This window comes from Thunnus thynnus, chromosome 20, assembly GCF_963924715.1.
Source record: "Thunnus thynnus chromosome 20, fThuThy2.1, whole genome shotgun sequence".
Classification (NCBI taxonomy): Eukaryota; Metazoa; Chordata; class Actinopteri; order Scombriformes; family Scombridae; genus Thunnus; species Thunnus thynnus.
This window is the reverse complement of record NC_089536.1, coordinates 12,707,416-12,729,594: the sequence shown is the minus strand read 5'-3', so window position 1 is coordinate 12,729,594 and position 22,179 is coordinate 12,707,416. Positions and strand designations below refer to the sequence as shown.

Below are 22,179 nucleotides of genomic sequence, written 5' to 3'. Positions count from 1 at the left end.
ATATATTTATATATAGAGAGAGAGTGAGATAAAAATGGGTGGCAGGGGTGGGTGGGGGGGGGGGGGTGGGTGGATGGGGGAAAAGAGAAGCTGAAGTTAAAAAAGCAAAAAAAAAAGAGGGAGAGGGAGAAAAAGAAGAAAAGGAGGAGGAGGAGGAGGTAGAGGAGGGAAAAAAAGCCCTGTGCCACGAGCATATATAAGAGAAACCTTCACCAATTAGTGGGGAGAAACGGGAGAGGGAGCTGCCGCGGCGTCGGCACTCAAAGAGCCAGGCCTCGCGGCGAAGCTGTCATGTCGGCAGGATTGATCAACAGGCCTGCTATTTCTAATGGCATGTTGTCATGAAGCTGCAGCCATGGGGAGCCACCTGCCTCAGTCCTCGCACAGCACTCTGTGTATGTGTGTGTGTGTGTGTGTATGCTCATGAAACATGGGGTTGGGGGTACTGCAGCAGCCATACCTATTCTGTGCCCATATATCTTTTACTAACAATTTGAAAACAGCCTGGAATCCTCCTCCCACTCTCTGGCAGTCTACCTTGCCTACCCCTGAAGGTGGAAGAAATGTGCCATCCTGGATTGTTCTTTATTCTCACACAGCAGAGCCAAGCTATTGTAAAACCCAACACAATAGATACAAGATGTATACTGCGTTGTGTGGAGGGAAAATGTAAATGAAAGCAAAAGGTTTCGGTAGTTTCGGAATAAAAAATAATAATTCAGTCCAAATACAAAATCCTGCCTTTATCTATTCTTTTTGATCAATTTCACTTTATTCATGGAGAATATTTTCACCGCTCGACAAATTAATTCCTCAGTCGTACACTATAAAACAGTACATTACATGGGTAAAACTATCCGAGTTATCATCTGAAAACCATTGCATTTGATTATAGCTCATTTCCTTTATGTAAAAAAAAAAAAAAAAAAAAAAGCTGTCAAGTAAATCAGCAGACAATGGAAACTCGTCTGCAAAATGCCATCGCAGGAAAAGCACAATAAGACACAAGGAAATTGCTTTATAAAAAATCCGTCACGTTATCCTCATTTTTCAGTAATGCCGCAGCACACACACAAAAAAAAAAAAAACCCGAAGGCTTGCTTCGTTTTTAGCCTTGGCGGCCAAACAAGACCGAGCCTCGCCAACAATAAAAAAGTCAAATAAAAGTTACAGAACTTGAGAGTTCAAGGTAGCGCGGGTTACTTGGAGTGCGTGTCACGTACAGTTAACCTTTTTATCGGGCATGCCTGTGGTCTCATCAGTCGATGAAATTCTTTGCCCGCGGCGGTGGCTTAGCCGAGGGACACGGACCAATAGAAAAATATTTCATTGTGTTAGCATTTCAAATGGCGAGTGGAGGGTGGAGAGGAGGGCATTTGGAGGGGCGGTGGGGGAAGAAGCTCTAACCGATCGTTGCCAGCGGAATTAATTGCCTATTCTGAGAATAATGTCCCTTATCCACGATCCTCGGAGGGCCCAACGCTAGCAGAGGCCACTTTTTTTTTTTTTTGTTTGGTGTCTTCAAAAAGAAGAGCGCTTAGGGGTGCTGGCCGTATTAGGGGTTTAGCTCAGTCCCCTTTAGGCCGGGAAAAATAATCAGAAGCACTGAACCAAACTCAACTAATCCGTACCCCAATTAAAAACGCAGAATCCATTACACCTTTACGTTAATGCGAATCGACAAAGAAATACTTTCAAATAAATCATACATTTATTAAAAATCGGCAAATTCTGACTAATAATTTGATTATTAGATGAAATTCGTTTTAAGAGAAAGAACATGAGAAAGTAAAGCGACTTCGTTTGGCTTTCAGCCAACGTTCGATAAATGGCTCAAGATGGAGCGACCCCGGTGGTGCTTCTATCCCTTTATTTAAGGGGATTTAAGTTCAGGCTCTGTTACACATTGGCCAAGCATATGCAATGACCCTAACTGATATTGGTGCATCTTTTAGCCACATCTTAATCTAACCTTTGTAAAGCTCTGTGGCTTTTCAAACTCAAAACAGCATTAAGAACGAGCATTGTTTGGAGCGAGGAAGGAGGCAGCCCTGGGAGACGACTCCACAGAAAGGCTGGACCCGGGCCGGGGCAGGAGCCCTCTGGAAAAACAGCTGCTTATGCACTCCAATCAGAGGGAAAACAAAACCAAAACCCAACTGCTAAGACGGGAGAAAAAAAAAAACATCGAGAATTTTTTTTTTTTTGAGGTGGAGGGGGGCATCCAAAATGTTCCATCCCTCCATATCGACCTCTACGGGCCCATTCGTGCTAGGTGTCGATTTCATCCCTCGGCAGATGGACGGACGAATTCGCAGCAGTCCCCATTACACGCCTCTCCTTCGCTCATTGTGAATTCAGTCAACGAAGTCAATCTTATTAACTTCCGCGCCGGTTCACACATGACATTTTCTTCAATTTTCTCGCCGACATCAAAAACATCAATTAGCAGCTCGAAAATGGGAAGGAGCGAATGACAGAGCCCGATAACGCCGACTTATTTGAAGCCGAGGGTAAATCTATTCTCCAGTTTTGAATGTGTTCATTACAATTGCATTTTCAAAGAAGACCTCCAAATAGCAAAGAAATTAAATTTATCTCCTAGAAATGTCCAGAAATTGTTTTTTTTTCCTCCCTCTTTCTTTTTTTTTTTTTTTTTTTTTAATCCCGTGTCTATCTCTCAGCCTCAGTGGGTGACACAAAGCATTGTGGTGCTGCATTTTCTTTTTCTCATTAGAACAGATCACAACTCCCACAGAAGTTGAAACCCTATACTGTAACCTCTAGTGTAACCCGTAAAAATTATTTTAAAAGGAGTCCAACATTTCTTTAGGAAGAAAAAGAAGCAACGAAGTAGCCTGCGAGGGACCTTCAGTTTTAACAAACATACCAGACGATGATAAATGCAGTATCTATTTTTACCCTACGAGGGGAGCTACTATCAGATTAAAGCAATAAAACGCTTTATAGGGAATAAATGCTACGTTGTTTGTTTTTTTGTTGTTGTTTTTTGTATTTATCTATCTTCAAAATCAATCTTCACATAAGCATTTATCTTTTGATTTATAGACGCATTAAAAATTTTTAAAAATTACCTTATTTTGTTTATCCTGGAGCAATATTATGAGGATTCTTGTCCAAATGAATATTTGTATAAATAAAAGAATAAAAGTTTTTGTAAAATATATATTACAGGTGTATATTTAGAATATAAAACAATTTAAAAACATTTTTTAATTTTTTTCCTAAATATATTGATTATTATTATTATTATCCTGTACATCTTGTATATCAATAATTGAAGAGAACAATCCATCCTCTAAAAAATAATGTTTTTTGTTTGTTTTTTAAAATGTAATGTATTGCAATTTATAACCTTGTAAGCCAATCGAAGATTTTTTTCTAACCTATTCATACCATTTATGTGTATTTTCCTGAGTGATGTTGTTTTGTTTCATGCAAAACAAACACATCAGCCAAAAAACCCAACTTCCATCTTAACTACCATTTCATCCACAGCCTCACTGATCCTGATCCTGCTACTCCACATCACGCTTACATCAAAATGTGAAATACAAACCTACACATTAATGAAGCTCTCTCATGGCTCAACTCCTCTTCCTCTCATCGCTGATGAACATGAAACTCAATAAACCTCGGCCAGTAACCTTTAAGTAAAAGGCTATTTTTTGCCGATATCCAAACATTGTCAGACGGCTTCCTCATGCTTGAGTTACATCTCCGAGGGGGTGAACAAAAGCAACTTTAGTGGCTGTGGAAAGACACTCATAATGCGGGGGGGGTGGGTGGGGGGGGGGTCGGTTGCATACGGAGCTGTGCGGATCACGTTCCTCCGGCCCATTGATTTCTGATCTTTTGACATTATTTAGTTGCTTTTTATTTTCTTGCCCGTCTTTTATTCCATGTCACAAAAGACAGAAATGTCCAAACAAGTGATGTTAGGAATATCTACTATCTGTCAAAAGAGCAGGCTTTTCCCGGCATTAAAGCGACCAAATGCTCTGACGCAGTGCCGAGAATCGGCGGGATGAAAATATCACTCTTTATAATGGAGGCTAATCAGATTTCGGATGCCGTTTGCCTTCTAGCTAAAAGGAGATGGAATCATGCGGAGCAATAGGCCTGTAACCAATACACTCCTAGTTCATTGCCGTCCTGACCCTATGACAAAAGGCCTGCGCCAAGCGTAATGCCAAGAAAAATGGGTCACACTGTCAAAATCTAAAAATATATAAATGTCATTTTTACCATCATTTTTGTTCTAAATAGACATGGCTGAAGGGACAAAGCGGGCAGAGAAAGACGAGGGGATGCATCTGTAATACGGCTGTCGGCTGAATGTTGAACACACAGTAGTGATCAGTTCCATTAAGCGGGGATTTGATCATCTCCCCCGTGCGCATTCACTGCCCGGCTTCAGATTAGATCACTGTGAAAATGGTCAAATGGTGTGTTTATCTCTCTGTAATTATTTTGATGCAGATGACAGAGATTGGTTGTTTGCATGTGGCTTGATGAGTGTGCACAGTGTGAGCCAAGACATGCACACACTCGCGCTCTCGTGAATGCACACAGACACACACACACACACACACATAGACACACACTGGCATGGAAAAGAGCTGAATGGTTCCTCTCGATGCCATTAACTCATTAGATAGTTTCAACAAAGGCCTGAAAAAAATGTTTTACATGCGAGGAAAAAAATAAAAGTCAGAGCACAGTGCACATGCAATTACTGCACCATATTCCTTAAGTTATGACTAATATTAATGTTCTTGTTGGGTGACGCAAATGGACTATTAATGAGATTCAAAGAGAAAAACCCCAGACAACAATGGAACGTGTTGAGCTAAGCTTAGAGAAAGTAAGAAAACACTACTGCACATATCATATTTTGTAGTACTTTGATGGTAAAAGTTAAACAATTTGTTCTCCCTGTGTTGTAGAAAAACATCAACATAGTTAACTGACACAACAATGGACCGTTGGAGTTGATTTCAGGAATATTGTAATTTATGGTACCTGAAATAATTTGCACAACAACTCTCCTACCTCCTGCATCTGTTGTGTGAAAGAGATATTTCTGTATTTCCAGCTGCTGTTGCACTCAGGATGCCTGTCAACCATGTGGTGACCTTGAGTATATTGGTCTTAATCCTGAGGGATAACTTTAAGATCCACTGCATACTGTTCCTGAGCTGATAAAAATTCAGAGTTACATGAGATCGTAACGCGCGATGGATCCTTCCTCTATCTTGCCCCCGTTCTCAATCATCACCTCCATTTTCACTTCACTCGAGTTAGGCTGTGTCACTAGATTACTGGCCCTTCGTATCTACCTTTCCAATTACTTTTAAGAGTTTTGGATGGACAAATTTGTGCTTTCATGTCCCGTGTTAGCAGATGAGTCGCTGCTTCTGGCCATGAAAGGAGAGTTTTTAATGAGCTGAGGTGAGGTTAATTGGTTCGCTAAGATCCTCTGAGTCATGTGCCTCTATATGAAATTAAGTCCATTTCCTGGAGTTTCCCCGGACATATTTAATAACAAACACTTCAGCCCAATTTTCATTTCCCACAGAGAGGAGAGAGGGTGGGGTGGGGTGGGGTGGGGGGAGTACAGGGAATGGGCAGTGGAGAGGTGTTTGATTGTTTGTGCTTGTGTTATTTGCTTTTTCCGCCCTACACTGTAAATGCTATCTGTGGTTGCGTTTCATCAAGGACCAATGGTGTAATGCCAGCTCCCATTCAGAATTCCTATTAAAAGTCCCATCACTTATTAACAGAAATAACGCAGAGCTTTCCGCACGTATCTGAAAGCTAATTACCAGCCAAATACTTGTTTGTTTTTAAAATGGTAAATTCCATGAGGTTGGACACTGTAAATTGTATTGTGAATTAATGTGCTTACACATCATATAGACACCTCAACCCTTGGTTTTGCTTTCTTTTAGTTCTCAATCCATGCTCAAGAACAGAAAAGAGTTTTACTTTTATTGCACCTCAACAAATTGTAAACAAGCAAAAATTCAGTTTCATGTGTAGCTGGGTAAGCTCATGATTTTTATGAGTATTATAATATAACCATCAGATACACTGAATGCCTACATACCTCAATATTTAGCAAAGGCAACTGTAAAAATCTGCAAAATTTAGGTTAATTAGTTTCAATTTAGATGTATATTTTGAACTGAGTAAAAAAGTCAGAATGGAAGAAAAGACCCTGTGAAGCATGAAAACATTGCTTCTTATGGTGAGCACGTCCCGCTAACCTTCTGGCTGCCCCTGTGTGTATCTGTTTATAATGTGACAATGAGACTGCATGAAGCTTTTGCTATTGTTTTTACTCCTCTAACAATAGGGCTACATTTGCAGCAGTCGGCTGATCGCTGCTGTTGATTCAATGCAAGGCTACCGCTGCATACACACCACGGAGCACTAATCTTCCTCAAATGACTGGGCCTTTCACTAGCTATTAGGAACTACATGATGTGAATCTGCTCAGACTTAAAGACCTTGTAATCAACACTGGTGCAAATGTGTTAAGTTCAGTGTCTCGTTGAAGGGGGTTCAATGGTCCTGACAGTGTAATTACGGGTTGCCGCCACAACGCAGCGGCCAGCGCACTCGACACTAATTCAATCCATCTTCATTTCCAAGAGCAACGCCCCTACCATTGATGGATAGTTATCATTAGAGAGTGACAAAGCACTGAAATAACTGAGGCGTGAGCGGCAAAGTGTGTAAGCGTGTGTACGCTGGGTGTGAAGTCAGGGAGCAGCAGGATGTGTCCCCTCAGACACACACTATTGCCTTAGACAGCAGGATTATATATTACTATAGGGATGAATAGGAAAAGACGGGATGGGGGGAAGAACTTTGGGTCAGGGAGCGAGGTTGCATCCTTCACACCCACACACACACACACACACACACAAACACACATAAATAAATAATATCCACATAGAGAATGTGTACGTGTTCACATACACACACAAACAGTTTGGCTCGGTGTGACCCTGACACACAGAGAGGCTATGGCTCGACTCACCAGCCTTTTATAGCATGCTGCTCAGACTGCTGACAGACACACACACACACACACACACACACACACACAAACTCGCAGGTCTGGGCACAGTCTAAAGCCAAACACTAAACCACAGGCTGTGATTGAGGCCGACTGGTCTGCTCCTCTATATTTTCAGTCTATATATTCAGTCCACCCTTGGCTGTATATCTTAATTATGTGCTCTGCCTCTTTTCATAAAAGAAGGGGTGACAGAGTCAGCTAGTCAGGCACTGGTGCAGCAGTAGGACACTGAAATGAGGCCCTTCCAGTCTTTATGGGGCCTCCAGCTCAGCCACTGCATCATTATATGACTTTTAAACTGTGGACAAAAACAACGTGGAAGCCTCCTTTCCCTGTGTCTTTCCTGGCATAACACACCTTGCACACAATTGAAATCATCCTGTTTGTGGCTTTTTTTTTTTTTTTTGTATCAAGCCGTATGCCTTCAAAATAAACTGTAACTCCAAAACTTTTCGGGAAGACTAACAGGCTGTGAAAAGCTGTAATGAGTAAATAGCTCAAAGGGTAGAAGGGGGAACAAATGGCCTGAAGAATTTTAGCACAGTGCTGTGCTCAATGTGATTATCTCTCCTTTTTCCTTGCGGGTCGCAGCTTTAGGGGTCACCCCTGTCTCATACTCTCCGTCTCTCTCTCTCCATCTCTGTCTCTCGCTCTCTCTCACACACACACACACACACACACACACACAGGTTAGGCTTTGCCATTTCAATGACTCAATCACATTTGGAGCTCTCCATCGATTGTGCTCAGTGACCTAGCAAAGGCCCATGTGGCGAGTGCCTGCCCCACCTCTCTGAATTAGACCACGTTTGAATGGAAGCCACTATCACGGTCGCCCCGTCCGATAGCCAGGAGGTGGTGCTACCGGAATGTGGAGCACTACTTCGTCTTTTTGCTTAAAGCGCTTGAAAGGCAAGCGGGGATTTGTTTGGTAGGGGCTTGTTCATAATAGTGGGGATTTAAAAGGCTTTTCTGACACCTGGAGTTGTAGACACTTCCTCAAAGACACAGACGCACTCTGTTTTACTGTCGGTGTCGATTTAGCGGCAGAGAGCGCTGAGAGGTTCACAGTCAGGTGATGCTGCCTGCTTGAATGCATAAGATTCTCAGACTTGTGAGCTCTTGTTCAGTTGGCTCACTCTGAGGAATGAATGGGTTGCTACATCCCTCCAACCTCAGTGTACATTTACCCATGCAATTAAATTTGATGCTTACTCATGCACATTCCTAATGTGCTATTATACACTCACATATACCGTACATTTGTATAACAACTTTGACGATTTGTACACATGCATGCAGGCATGAGCTCAGCGGCCAATGTGCTGCCGTAGACTGGCTGGCCTACTTGCAGACCCTGCAGTTTGTTTAGCAACACTCCTTTTGACGACGCCCGAAGGGTGCAATTAAGCCCAATTAGAGCCTGTCGGTTTTATTAAGAGGCACAGACTGGCCAGGCTCGGGGGCAGTGAGGGGTAGAGGAAGGAGGAGGAAGTGAAGAGGGAGGAGGAGAGACTCCAGCACCAGGCTACTGCTGCTCTTGAGGAACTAGGCAAGCGCAGCTGAGAGGAAACTGGTGTAAATATGCTGTATGCCAACTAAACAGGCACTAAACAGAAATGACAGCCAGTTAGACTACATGACTAACTGGTGTCAGACTAAGAATTGCCAATGGCCTTATGGAGTCTTCATAAGCAGGTCAGGTTCAGCACGTAACCTCAGGTGCTCTCAGTTCAAATACACGGAGATTACCTTCATGATGCCACATAAAAACGACTTAAAAGTACAGTTTTGTGATCAGAGAACCCAAAGGGATCAATGGATGACAAAAACCAGCTCATCTATAAATACTCACTGGCTACAGTGAATGCAGACATGTGTGGATGCAGATGTCACAAAGCATTTTCGGAAGGGGGTTAGAGGGTGGTGGCTGTGTAGTTATGTGAGCCTGCCCTGATATATTAGTGTAGTTGTGAATAGAGCAATACAGCTGGCTTGGAACAAAAACTGCAGCATCTCTTTCATCAGCAAATCAAATAAAAAAAAAGAACGCAAATGAATGTATCATTTTCCCCCCTCACAATTCCTTTTCCGTCGACCCCTCGACAGAGATGTTTACAGATAGCTATCATTCCCCCTCTTTTTCACATTTGCGCTTGGACATGTTTCAAAAGACCGGGCCTTTTCATCTCCCCTCTCGCTGTGAGGAAATTTGCTCCTTAATGGCTTTCAAAACAGGAAGCGCAGACAATAAAAAAGGAGAAGTGAGAAGAACGCTTCGCTCCCCAGTCCCCCCCTTCAGTCGACGCATCCTTTGCGGAGCTGAGTACTACAGCACACTGCTGCTGTGCCAAGGTGCCAACTGTGCCAGTCACACTGACCTCCATCTGCAGGCAACTTGATACCATCTCTCCAACCGCCGCATACACCCACTGAATGGGTTTGCTCAGTCACAGTGAAGTCTGAATGCCATTCAAGGCTCAGGCTTGGAATTGTGTTTCGAGTTTGTGTGCTATTGTATTCTTTGTTCACAGCTGCTGTGTAAAAAAATCCTTTATCACCAAACTGAATACTAAAAGGGTTGTATTGGAGGAATGCACACAGGAATACATTACTGCCAATGTGCAAATCATTCCACTATCAGGCAAATTAGAGTTGATTTTTCACAAGTCTTTATCAATGACCCTCAGAAGAGTAAGGTTGAACTGCTACGGACTGGCACAAATTACTACTTAGGATGGTCTCTTGCCAAGTACTAGGCTTACTATTTTAATAGTATATGTAGGTGTCTGTTTACTCATGTTGTATTCATAATTCCGCCTCCTGCAGGGCATCCGTGTCCACTGAGTGCCCTTGAACATGCCATGAGTAGTCTTTCTGCGCCTCAACTAAAAAGAGACCTGAAAGACAGCTACACACGCTTCCGCACAGTTGGATAAAACAAACCTTAACCACACAACTCAACCTCACCAAAGAACTTGCTTTTTTTTCAAAAGATGTTCAGAAGAGTGTTTTTTTTTTTTTTCTCTCTCCTCGTCTTTGCTTTTTCTCTCCCTGGGTAAAACAAATGCATCATTTTTCAGTAAAAAAAAAAAAATATATATATATATCTTTTACTCCCTCCTCTCCCTCCCATTGTGCCATTTCCGTGTATGGAAGTGTTCCCTCCCATTGATTTTCTCCCAGCCAGGGCCCTACCCAACACGAGCCGCTTCCTTGCTTGTGTCATCTCCCTGTGCCTTTCTCCTTTTAACTGCGTTTTACTCTTGTGGCATAATGTACAACTGCCAAGCTGGCAATGGGGAGGGGGTTGCAATGGGAGGAAAAACTGATACACGCGCTCAAAAGTTTCGGCTATTGATTTCTTTTTGATGCAGATGGGGAAAAAAGAGAACTGTTCAAAGCTGCGGGGAGCCTTTTTGATCACCACTACAGTCGAGCCAGTTGGTAATGTTGTTGGTAGTAAGGCGCAAGGATTGTGCATGTTTGTATGTGCATTACGTTGCTTTGTTGTGCATTGTGTTTTTGTTCGACCTCTGATTCCACACGGTCAGTAGGCTTATTAAATGTAAATGAAAATGTGACCGGCACGCGCTCTCGTCAAGGCTCGCTGATGGGCTTGCATCATCAATGCACGCCATCGCCTGGAGAAAGTGTCAGCTCTGATGGAGAATGTCAAAATGTTCAGATTAGGCCTACAGCTCCATCTCAGAAAAACAAAAACTGCAGGCTTATGTGAAAGCACAAAGACGGGCAGGACTACTCAAGGGAGTTGCCGGGTTTACAGAGCCAAGAAAAAGAAGACTGAAATGTGCAGCACAATGAATGAGGGGGGGAAAGAGCAGGGAGAGAGTGATATATGTCGGGAATATTCCTGACATCCCTATACTCAAGACAGGATACTGAAATCAAAAGCACCACAGAGCCATGTGCAGAGATCCAGAGATGCAGGGGAAAGCTAGCAGGTGTGTTTTCCAGCCACTGCAGATCCTCATCCACATCTCCTGCACCCTGCTCTGCTGGTCCTCTGTGATGTGCGCCTGTGTCCACTGGGGGCTACAATTAGCCCATCAAACTCATTCCAGCCGGGAATCCACGCCGCCTCTCCAATCCCCTTTTCTGACTCTCCGAAGCCTGGGCTCCTCCAAAGAGACAGGCAACTTGTAAGACTAGGGGAGGTAGCCTTTGATGTGCCAGGTTCTGCTGAGGCCTCCCTTTTTGCTCATATCAATGCTGAGGAGATACAATTAAAATGGCGGAAGAGGCAGGCTGACACGGCAGTACGCGATCGTGCAGCTCGTGTGCCATGAGCTCAGCTGTGCACCTAGGACACTGGCCCTCACAGGTAGGGGTAGACGTCAGTGTTAGATCAGATATCAGTTCCCCAGTGATTTGTGAAGCAATGAGCAGTCACACGCCAGTTTAGAGATGTTCTTTATGCCTGCGCTATAAATCTGTCTTCTCCCGTCTTCCAATTGGCTGGCGCTGTTTCCGTCTGTGTCTGTCAGTTCAGAGCTTTCTACCCTGCAGCAGAAGTGCAGCATTTCACAACCTTTTCTGGCCTGTTACCCTGCATTTATTTAAGTGCTGAAATGATTTGCCTATTGATCAACAGAGAATTCATCTTTCATTGTTGAAGTAAATTATCAAGCAAAAAAATGCCTGCTTCTCAAATGTGAGAATTTGCTCATTTTCCATCATTTTGAACTGCATACCTTTTTGGACTGTTGGTTTGATAAAACAAGCCATTTTAAGACACTAGCTGGAATATCTTCCTAATTTGACATGAAAATAATCATTAGTTGCAGTCCTAATTAACTTCCCGACAATTAGAACAATTAGAGCTGTTAAGCTGAATGTAAATGTGATATACCCCCCCCCCCCCCCCCCCCCCCACTCAAACCTATTTTTTCCACAACAATAAATCTAAGTATATACATTTCGATTCATCAGAGAGAAAGAAACTGTGGACTGTTCAAATGGGCTGCAGTGTTGCGTTGTGTAAGACACAAGCTCCACTTCTGTCTCTGCTCCAATGGGGCTCGGTGGCAGACAGCCAGGTAATTACACAGCACTGACTACCAGCCCGGAGAGAAAGGCCTACTACCACACACACATACACAAAAAACACAAATTTGCATGCAGAGTATACATATCACACAACCCCACCTGCACACACATGATATCTTTCTCCCATTCCCTCTCCTCCTACTCACACACACACACACACACACACACACACACACACACAGGCCCCTGACGCTGAGCCAAACACAAGGACTACATTATATCAAGGAGGATTACAATGACTCCAACCTGACCCGGCTCCACAGCCGCCCTGCCTCTGGCGTAAGTGTGCCTGAATTTACTGTTTGAGGTAAAAGACTGTCCACAGTTTAAACAGGTGTGTACTTATGCAGATGTTCATCTTGAACATGTGGTTTGCATTAGCTGCTGCAGCGAGGCCAATGTGAGCTTTCACCGGAGCAGGAGTCAAGCCCAGCATGTCATTTGGGGTTGGTGATCTATTCACTTTCAATTCCCTGGATTAAGGAAGTGAATTCTTTTCCTTGAAATTCCAAAATGTACATGTATGAATAAACTATTCAGAGCGACCCTCATGCAAAATGTGAGTAGACTGCTTTAAGCTCTTCTGTATTTTTGCGTTTGTTTCAGTTTAAGAGCAGAGGTGGTGACAGATTTATTGCTGATGACTTTGCAACACGTTCTTACATTTTTTATCTGCTCTGTTTCATTCATTTGCTTGAACTTAAGGGTGCACAAAATCTAGTATAACATCACTTTTTCTTAAAGCCCTTGCAACAGCTTCAGACATCCAAACACAATGGTGCATAACAGAGTAATGACAAACTCAGCCGCAAAGTCTGAGGACTGAAAGATATTTTAAAGGTGCAGCATGAAGGATTTAGTGGCATCTAGCAATGAGGTTGCAGATTGCAACTAACCGAGTACCCCTGCCTCTCCACTTCCGAGTGTGTAGGAGAACTTACGGTGGCCACGAAACTCTTGAACAGCACGAAAGGCCCTCTCTAGAGCCAGTGTTTAGTTTGTCTGTTCTGGGCTACTGCAGAAACATGGCAGTGCAACATGGCGGGCTCCGTGCAAGAGGACTGGCTCCCTATGTAGATATAAATGGCTCATTCTAAGGTTATTTTCATGGGATTATACACCTATTAAAACATCATTATGAATATTATATTCCATGTCTGCCAAGTCCGTTACATTAGGTGCCACTAAATTCTACACACTGCACCTTTAAATATCCTTAGAGTTGATTTTAACAGTTAATGTTATTCCTCACTATTCCCAACAGGCTAGTAAGTACACTGTAAAATAAAAACATCACGAGTATAATGATAATTCATTATGTTAACATGATTATTTCCATTATAATAAGCACATTAACATTTCAAAACCTCCATATGAAGTTGTAAATTGGATTGAATATATGGCTGGAGTACAGCAACAACAAGGGTTAGCCTTTTCAATCTGACATTACAAATGCACCAAAAAGTGACTTGGCATAAAGGCAAGTAAATTGCACCAACAAAACAAAAGGGAAGTCATGCTTCAAGGAAGCAGGAGGTATTCTCTGTCCCTTGTTGGTTATTCCAGACTTTTTCCAAAGAAAGAATCTTGTTTAACAAAAAACTGCCATGGATTCCAGTGAATGTCAGTGAGAATCAAGCGAGCTATTCATGCTGCCAGTTGATTTAGGCACGCCTCGCTACACACCAATCAGCCTGGCCCCGGCCTCGCCAGCCACTCACTTGTCTGCCATTCCAACACAAGATGGAGACAGTGCCAAAAGTTCCAATTAAAATATCCATTTGTGATGTCTGTGCAGAAAAAAAAGATCAACAAAAAAAACAAGTACCAGGCTTTTTCGATAGCGTAGGAGAAAATACAACAAAAGCTGCCAAAATTCTGTGGACAAGCCACATTCTTAAGAGTTTTTCTGTCTACACAAACTAAATAAGTGTGAAGTGTGTGTATGTAGGCAGTGTGTGTGCGTGTGAGAAAGAGAGACAGACAGCGTGTGCGTGCATGGGAGTGGGAGCGTCTTGTTATGGAGGAACAGAGCATGTTGCAGATAAGAGGGCGACGCTGTTCAAAGAAAAAGGCAGGCCGGTAAAGTGTGCGCCGATTCGACATCATCGCCTTACTGTCCCTTAATGAGCCTGGAGAGGAAGTCTGGTGTCCATAGAATCCGCTCCTGTCTAGCTCCAATCACGCTGCTGGGCTTTTTATTCAAATCTCACACACAACTGTCACACAGCCAGTCTGGCCGCGCTGTTTATCTTACTCCAGGAGGATGTTAACAAGACAAATGAATGAATAAATACACAAATAATGCGTTTATGTAATGTTAATAATGTATGAAATGGAAGCTGCTTTTTGACAGTAGCGCTGCACTAAGGATTCTTCCCAACTTTGGTGACAGGCTTGTTTATTCTTTTCCCAGCATGCAATTCTCTGCATCTTTCAATGGCGAAGTCTGGCCAATGCTGAGCCTCTATACCACATCTCGCTGATGAGAAAAAAATAATCTGACATATTAGTTTAGACTTCTCTCCCATGAAAAAAAAAAAAAAACAGCTCATATACCGTCAGGATTGAGCCATCTCTCCCTTCATCCAAAATCTCTAGTATGATGATCCTCCTTAATCTCATGGAATCTGGGTCTCCTTTTCACCCCATCACACTTCCCTCCCGCTATTACATGACTGATTTATTAACAGACATTTTACCCAGCTATTCAATTAGAGCAGACTTCTTTGAAAGGCTGGAGAAATAAATACAAAAGCATGTGCGCACCTGCACAGGTATGCAAGAGCAGTCAAATCGCAGCGTCACCTGCCTCAAAGAAATGTCCCAAACTTCCAGGACTATTAGAAAAAACAAAACAAAACAAAACAAAAAAAAAAAACAGGAGGCAAAGAGAAAAAAAAAAAAAAAAAAACACTCAAAGAAACTGACTGGGTAGGAAAATAAGTCTCACATCAAATTCCTTCCCGGGCCGAGACAAAAGCAGGGCCCTGCATTCAGACACAGACTTGGAAGATGGAGAAGAAAAAAAAATAACAACACGCACATCAAAACCAGAGCCAAACAAATCCAAAAGAAGCTCAGATAGGTCTTCACTGGAACTGCCAAGAGAAATAAAATCAAATAAATTGGGGGGTTAGTCTCGTACAGGCTGGTCCGACAAACCTGAAAACACTGTTTAGAATATACAAGGAAGGTGACGGAGGACGATGCTAAATGACTCAGAAAGCAGATACCCGGTGTTTACCCCTGCAAACTCTAAAGAAAAGCCCCCTCTCCTGTTATAAGGGGGTGGGAACAGAAAACTGAATTCAAAGCAGCTTAAGTGCTCTCTGGAATCACTCAGCATTCCAGCGACTTCAACACGCACACATCCACAGAGTTCAAATATGACTGTGACAGTGTATTCATCCATAACTGTAAATTGTTCTTTGGGGAATTTGGCGGGGCTTCACATTCTCCCCAATCTCCCCCCAACTCTAGCTCCCCCGCTCCTCTTTCCCTTTCCAAAACACTGTCTCCATCACTCTCAATCACAAGCTGCATGTACACATATATACGACAGCCATAGCGATTGTGGGATCGCTCATCACTAGGTCATTACAAAACCAGAGAGGCCGCATGGTGATCTGGGGCTTATAATGAAGGACACACCAATTTTTTTGGTGCGTCCTTCAAACTACTTTTGTACTTCATTATAGAAAAAATGATTACTCAAATCTTTCAGGTACATGTGGTTGGTACATGTGGTGGAAGCATAACGGATTCATTCTAAAACACTCTTAATTAATCTTAGCACTGCCCTAGTAACCCACAAGGTATCCACACAAGTAAAGGGTATAAATATAGTATGTGGCAACAAGATTCCTGAAAGGCTTCAAGTGTCACAATATCTGAGTGTCAAAGCTTCACTGGTGCGACTGGATTCTCAATGATAACAGAGAAACCATTTATCAAGATAATATGTATATTCTTAAAGGTATACTATGCAGGAATTTTCGGTGTTTGTAAACACACAGTACTCAAATTTGGCCCCTCCTCACCGGCCCAATGAGTGAGAGAGAGAGAGAGAGAGAGAGAGAGAGAGAGGTGGTGGTCGCTCGAGCTAGTGAGTGAATGAAGAGAGCGAGCTGTGCTGGCAAGAACGAAGCTGTGAATCAGAGTAATAAAACATTCTAAAGCACAAATAAACACACCCACTCTCTGCTCTGCATGTGTGTGTGTCGGTCAAACAGACACACAGACAGCAGAGGAGCAGCACGCAGCAGCACTCTGCACACAGCAGAGGAGGGAGGCGGAGAATCAGGGTAAACACTGAATCAAATAAAAACACAGCGATCTAACCTGGTCGCTGTGCTACGAGTCCCGACCTCACACACTGCATGCTGTTTTGGCTGGGGGCTACGCACCCACTGCCCAAAACTTGCAGCCAAGTGGGTAGCTCAGGGTCTGAAAAGTCAAGCCGATGCATAAGTGCCTTAAACCTGCATTCTTTCTGATGGCCAGCAGGGGGCGACTCCATTGGCTCCAAAAAGAAGTCCAATTGTATAGAAGTCAATGAGAAAATGACCCTACTTCTCACTTGATTTATTACCTCAGAAGTCACTTTCCTAATGAGTTTAAGGTCTCAATCGCTAGTTTCAAGTCTTCTGGTCGCCTAAAAAAGTCTTGTTAAGTGTTGGCTGTACTAAAAGACTCTCTAAGGAGTCGGCTGTTCAGTCTTTCCAGTAAGTACATTTTGTTTTAATGGTTTTATGCCTGCTTTTCGCTAGCAAAAATTAGCATTAGCATTAACATTATCACAATTAACAATAGACTGTACATGCACCGTACTAACCCAGCTAGCGCTAGAGTTAGCTCCACCCTCTTGTCCCAATATGGTCATTTCTGGCCCCAAAAGCCAAGATGGCAACGGTCAAATCACCAAGGTTGAGCCTTCAAAATGGCAGTCCACAAACCAATGGGTGATGTCATGGTGACTATATCCATATTTTTCACAGTCCATAGCTGCAGCCCAGAAGCATCCCGAACACAGCAAAATAATAAGGAAATTATAAATTAAAGGTTTAGGGAAGGGTCTCTACAGATAAATACATCGGCACACACTTCTAGTGGGTCATAAGTGATGACTGAGAGGGATAACTTTTGTATGAATCTATACATTGTTTTTTTTTTTAGCTAAATCCTGCACAGTATACATTTAAAGGCCTTATTACAGCAAATCAAAGTACTAAAGTTTCTCCTAAGGACCACTAAAATTTTACCTTGACTTGTAACTTTTTAGAAACTTTCATCTAAAATGTGCACAGGGAAAAAGCATTCACTACTCTTGCTTTTTTTGTGACAGAGTGAACCCAGGTCACCAGATTTCCTCAAATTGGCTGCCATGAACACATATTTATGTCCAAGACCCTGATACAAAATGAATTAAACAAGACATCCAATGCTGTCTTTACAGACTCTTACAGATCAGATAAACATCTACCCTCAACTTTTCTCCTTCTGCTTCCCACAATTTATTCTGGTTGTTGTTCTTGTCGTATTTAACTGACAGCTTCCTACAGACGGAGAAACCCGGACTTTTCTTTGTTATGATTGGATGGCATTAATACACACGCACACACACAATGAGTGTGCTCCTCTAAAAAGTTATTCTCAACTTCAGAATGAAGCCAATTCTATATTTTACGATCTCTTTTGTGACTTAAAGGTCAACGGTTTAATGATGGTCATGTACGTGAAGTATATGCATGCTACGTGGTGTCTGTGTGCACACATGTGTCGATGTCAACACTCATGAGCCAAAAACTATTCTAAATTCTGCAGGCCACCCCTGGGATATTCACTAAATCACTTCACCCTGTTCTCAAAAGTTCACTTCCAAACTTCCTGGAAAAGGGAGCAGACATTTCTGAGGAATAACAAAGAGGGTTAGTGAGAGTAATAACATTGTGTTTAATCCCACACAATTCTGCCTCGTACCACAGTGAGAACAGCAAGCCAAGGGGGACTTGCAGCAAAAACAAATCAATGCTGCTGCAGACAGGATGTGTGTTAGCAACGCACAGCAACAGAATCAAATATCAGGAGTTTGTCTTCAACAAAAACTCCACAAATTAGCTAAATGATGCGTCACTGTGCCGTAACTTGAAAAAAAAACAACAAACATTTTCAGCTGAGTGCAAAAGTTATGTATTAACATTGCGTCTCTACTTTTCCTCTGCTCTCCTCCTGCCCCCTTCTTCCCTTTCTACGTAGTTCCCCTCCTCTTTGTGGCTCAGCTCAAACCTCAGCCCCTTCCATACTGCTGCTGGGGGAAAAAAAAAAAAAAAACAAGGTCATGTATCGCCTTACTCCAGCCTGCCTCCGTATGGTCATAACCCCTCCTTCCCTTGCCTCCCCTCCACACCTTCCCCTACCAGCCCCTCTCACTCTAAACCTCATTCCATCACTGTGGCCAAATCCGCCTCATCCATCCTCCCTCCCTCCCCCTGTTTCATTTCTTCCCTCCCCTCCCCTCTTCTACACTCCCACCCTTCCCGTGCCCTCAGCCCAGTGCTAATTGGTAAATCTGTTGAACCATGCCAGCCCCAACAATGAGACACCTGGAGTTCTGTCAAAACAAGTTTCCCTGTGAAACAGCCTCCAGTGTTAATACAGTAGCGTAGGGAGCTGCCGGGTCTGTTGTCGTTCACGAGGCTGGCCGCAGAACGGAGCCGGCTGATCGCGCTATCAGGGGAAATTTATCAAACATGAGTGCACTGGACAGTCAGTTTGTTAGGAGTGGTTCATCATAAATTAGATTATTGATACTACTTCTGAACTTTGATCCTAATTCTTTGTGCAAATGAAGTATTGCCAAATCACGATTACCACATCTTTCTGAAGCCTACTTAGTTGTGTTTTTTATTTTTATCCCGTCGCTCAGTATCCGCTTCACACAAGCCTGCAACTCAGATCTCGGGGGGGTTAAATGAGTTCACACTGTTGTATGCAAACACATGAAAGTTATAACATGACCTGACCTACCCTTGACTACCTGTCATCTAAAACTCAAGTCACACCTTAGGCGCAAGGATACTACACATACGCTAGTGTAGACAAAGGTGTGTTTGTAAGACACAAACACACACATGCAGAAAGACAGACAGGCACACCCAACAGTGATCCTGCCAGACCTTGTCAAACAAGTTCTAGCAAAGGCGCTTGTATAATAAAGGGAGGGGAGGCAGGCAGCAAGTCGACATGCGGAGAGGAATGTTTTTTTGTTGTTTCTTATTTTCCAAATCCTGGTAGTCTACACATCACATTAATAGCTGTTTGCACAATCAAGAATGATTTACCTTCTTTCTTTTTTTCCCCCTTTTCTTTTTTTTTTTTTTTTTTTTTGAAGGACTCATGTTATTTACTGCCAACAAAGGCCCTGCAGAGTGTGCAAAATCAACAAGCAATTGATTAGTCAAACAATTCAAGTAGGCAATCCACAGAGCCGCGGTCGCCTCAGAGGAGATTAATAAGTTCTCCTTTGGGCTTCGCAATGCAAGCGTCCTCCCAGCTTCACAGAACCTAACTGTGGCAGACCTAAACACGACTTACTGATGTCCTCGGCATGTCAGCTTCGCAGTAAGATCAAGACTAACTTTATTTACATTTAGGCTCCACTTTCTTTTGAATAACAGCTCCTGTTCGAGATGTCGTGTTTAGGTTAAGTCATCTATAAATCAAATCATCAACCGGTGGACATGAACAGCTCTTTTTTTTTGGCTCATTCCGTCTTTTTATTTTTTATTTTTTTTATTCAGAGCCAGATTCTGTTAATAAAGAGAATTCTCTTCAAAACAGCTGCTTAAGGAGATCCAAGCAAAACAGAAAGACTCCCTCCTCCTGCCGTTGGATTGTAGACTAATTCAAACCAAATATATCCACATTTTTTGTGACAATGACTCCCCCAGCTAAAAAGGTCAGGCACAAGACAAATAAAGAAGGAAAACTGTATCCTTGACACGCAGAAATGAGTTAAAAGCCAAACAAAGCTGAACAAGAAACATAACATGGCTGTCTCATGAAGCTGGACACTCTCTAATGTTTCTTTAACAAAAAAAATTAAAAAAAAAAAAAAAAAGATCAAGCACATCGGTCAACTGTGTGAGGAATGTACCATCCAAAATAACTACTTTCCCACAAATCCCATCATCTGTATAGGTATTTTAGACATGAAAAAAAAAGCACATCAGCATCAAAGCAGCAGCACTGTATTAGCACAAAGCACAACACAGCATGATCATCATCATCATCATCATCATCACCAGGATTTAGGTTTTTCATTCATTATTTTGGGTTTAAAATCATCAATTTGTTAAATCAGTTGTTAATTTGTGTGTGGAATCAGCCAAAAAAACCCAACAAGATATTTTTGGAATTCAAAGGTCTCTCACCAAATGAAATTGGTGAAGGCTCAGATCTGACTGTCCGGGGAATTCCCAGCAGAAGGGCCCCTGAAAGGCAAAGATGGATGTTCCCAAGTCACACAATTATATCAGCTCTCCATCTCGCTTTCTCTCTCTCTCTCTCTCTCGCACACACACACACACATACACACACACACAAACACACACATCTGCACACAATTCCAGCTGGCCAGGGTTTATGCAAAAGGAAACGTGTTCTCCCTGGAAATAATGTATCCACTGGCTTTTTAGTTATTTAAACTACTACCCTCATCTCTGCTGGCTCAGCTTTCTCCTGGGTGCATGTTCGACCCCATTATTACTCATTTTACACAGAGAGAATAGGAGAAACCTGGCTCTGCACTGGTTACATGGCTGTTGGTACTGGCTGGCTGGTTGTTAAAACAATATGTCACTTTGGTAGAACATTTTATCTCCTCAGCAGCCACACCTTCGCAGATGTTCAGATGTGCAGTCATCTGGTCTGAGGATTCACTGTCACCACCAAACTTTGGCGCCGATTTCTGAGGTCTAAATGTCAATAGCCTGAGTTGTCCGAATGAAGTTTTTCTCATGTGAGAGCTGTTCAAAGTGCAATTATAAAGTAAATTAAAGTAAGAAAATGTGCTGACAGTGGCTCCCCAGAGCAGTAACTTCTGCTATTTTTATTACTAAAAATTTTAATTGCTCAAAAAGAAAAGACTTACTAGCTGTTCAAATACAAGTTTCTTTAAAGGCCATCAGAGGTTAACCTGGAAGATTTATATCTAATGCCCCTAAGAGCAAAAATCAGGTATATCATCATATCTCTTTGTCAGATATCAGGAGATGATAGAGGACAGGAAAGGAAGAAAAGAGGAAGAAAAACAGGTAAAGGGAGATATTGATTTCCTAAGGAAGAAAGGACACGCTAGTAGAAGTCTCAGAGCATGCAGAGAAAAGCAACATGGCCTTTAGTTTACTGAAGGGCTACAGTACCTAAAAGCTACTGTGCAGGTTGCTTTCTCTGCACTGAGATCACTAGGTTCTATTTGTACTTGTGCTTAACCCCGGGGCCAGATAGATAACTTTTCATAACAGCCATACAGTGAACACTGTGGTTATAGGTGAAACACGCACACTCACACACACTTACAAATATGTATTACCCTTTTAAATGTGCGTGTCCGACATAGAGTCACACTTTCCCTGGGGTAGCGTAAGTTCACAGGGGTTATATAACAGTCAAATACCACAGCAAGGAAAAAAAAAAAAAAGAGGACAATGGCCCTAGAGCTATTCACTCACACAGAAACACACAGAGGCAAAACAAAAAGCTGCTATTCACATTTCCTACAATCAGATGTAATGGGACTTTTCAAACGTTCTGACTTTTAAAATATTTGTTAGTTTGCACTTGTCACGAGTGTTGCTTTTAAACCCCATGGGCCGTTTTAAAGTGTCGTCACTTTAAAATGTTTAGGTGTTTCTGTCAAGTCAATAAAAGGGGCAAGAAGACTCTTCAGTCATTGTTGTGGTGTTGTTGCTGACTAAGCCAACACTGAGTGG

General features: G+C 42.5%; 1 protein-coding gene across 32 annotated transcripts in view; it reads right to left on the bottom strand.

Moving 5' to 3' along the window:
* The window catches only part of tcf7l2 (transcription factor 7 like 2), a 93,173-nt gene that overhangs the window by 32,607 nt on the left and 38,387 nt on the right, over positions 1-22,179 (bottom strand). For 17 of the 32 annotated variants that reach the window (XM_067576666.1, XM_067576667.1, XM_067576668.1 and 14 more), the window contains exon 5: positions 20,620-20,679. The exons of the other annotated variants lie outside the window; for them this stretch is intronic. In XM_067576666.1, coding sequence (XP_067432767.1) covers positions 20,620-20,679 — 60 coding nt within the window. The remainder of the gene's footprint in view (positions 1-20,619; positions 20,680-22,179) is intronic. 32 annotated transcript variants of the gene reach the window in all.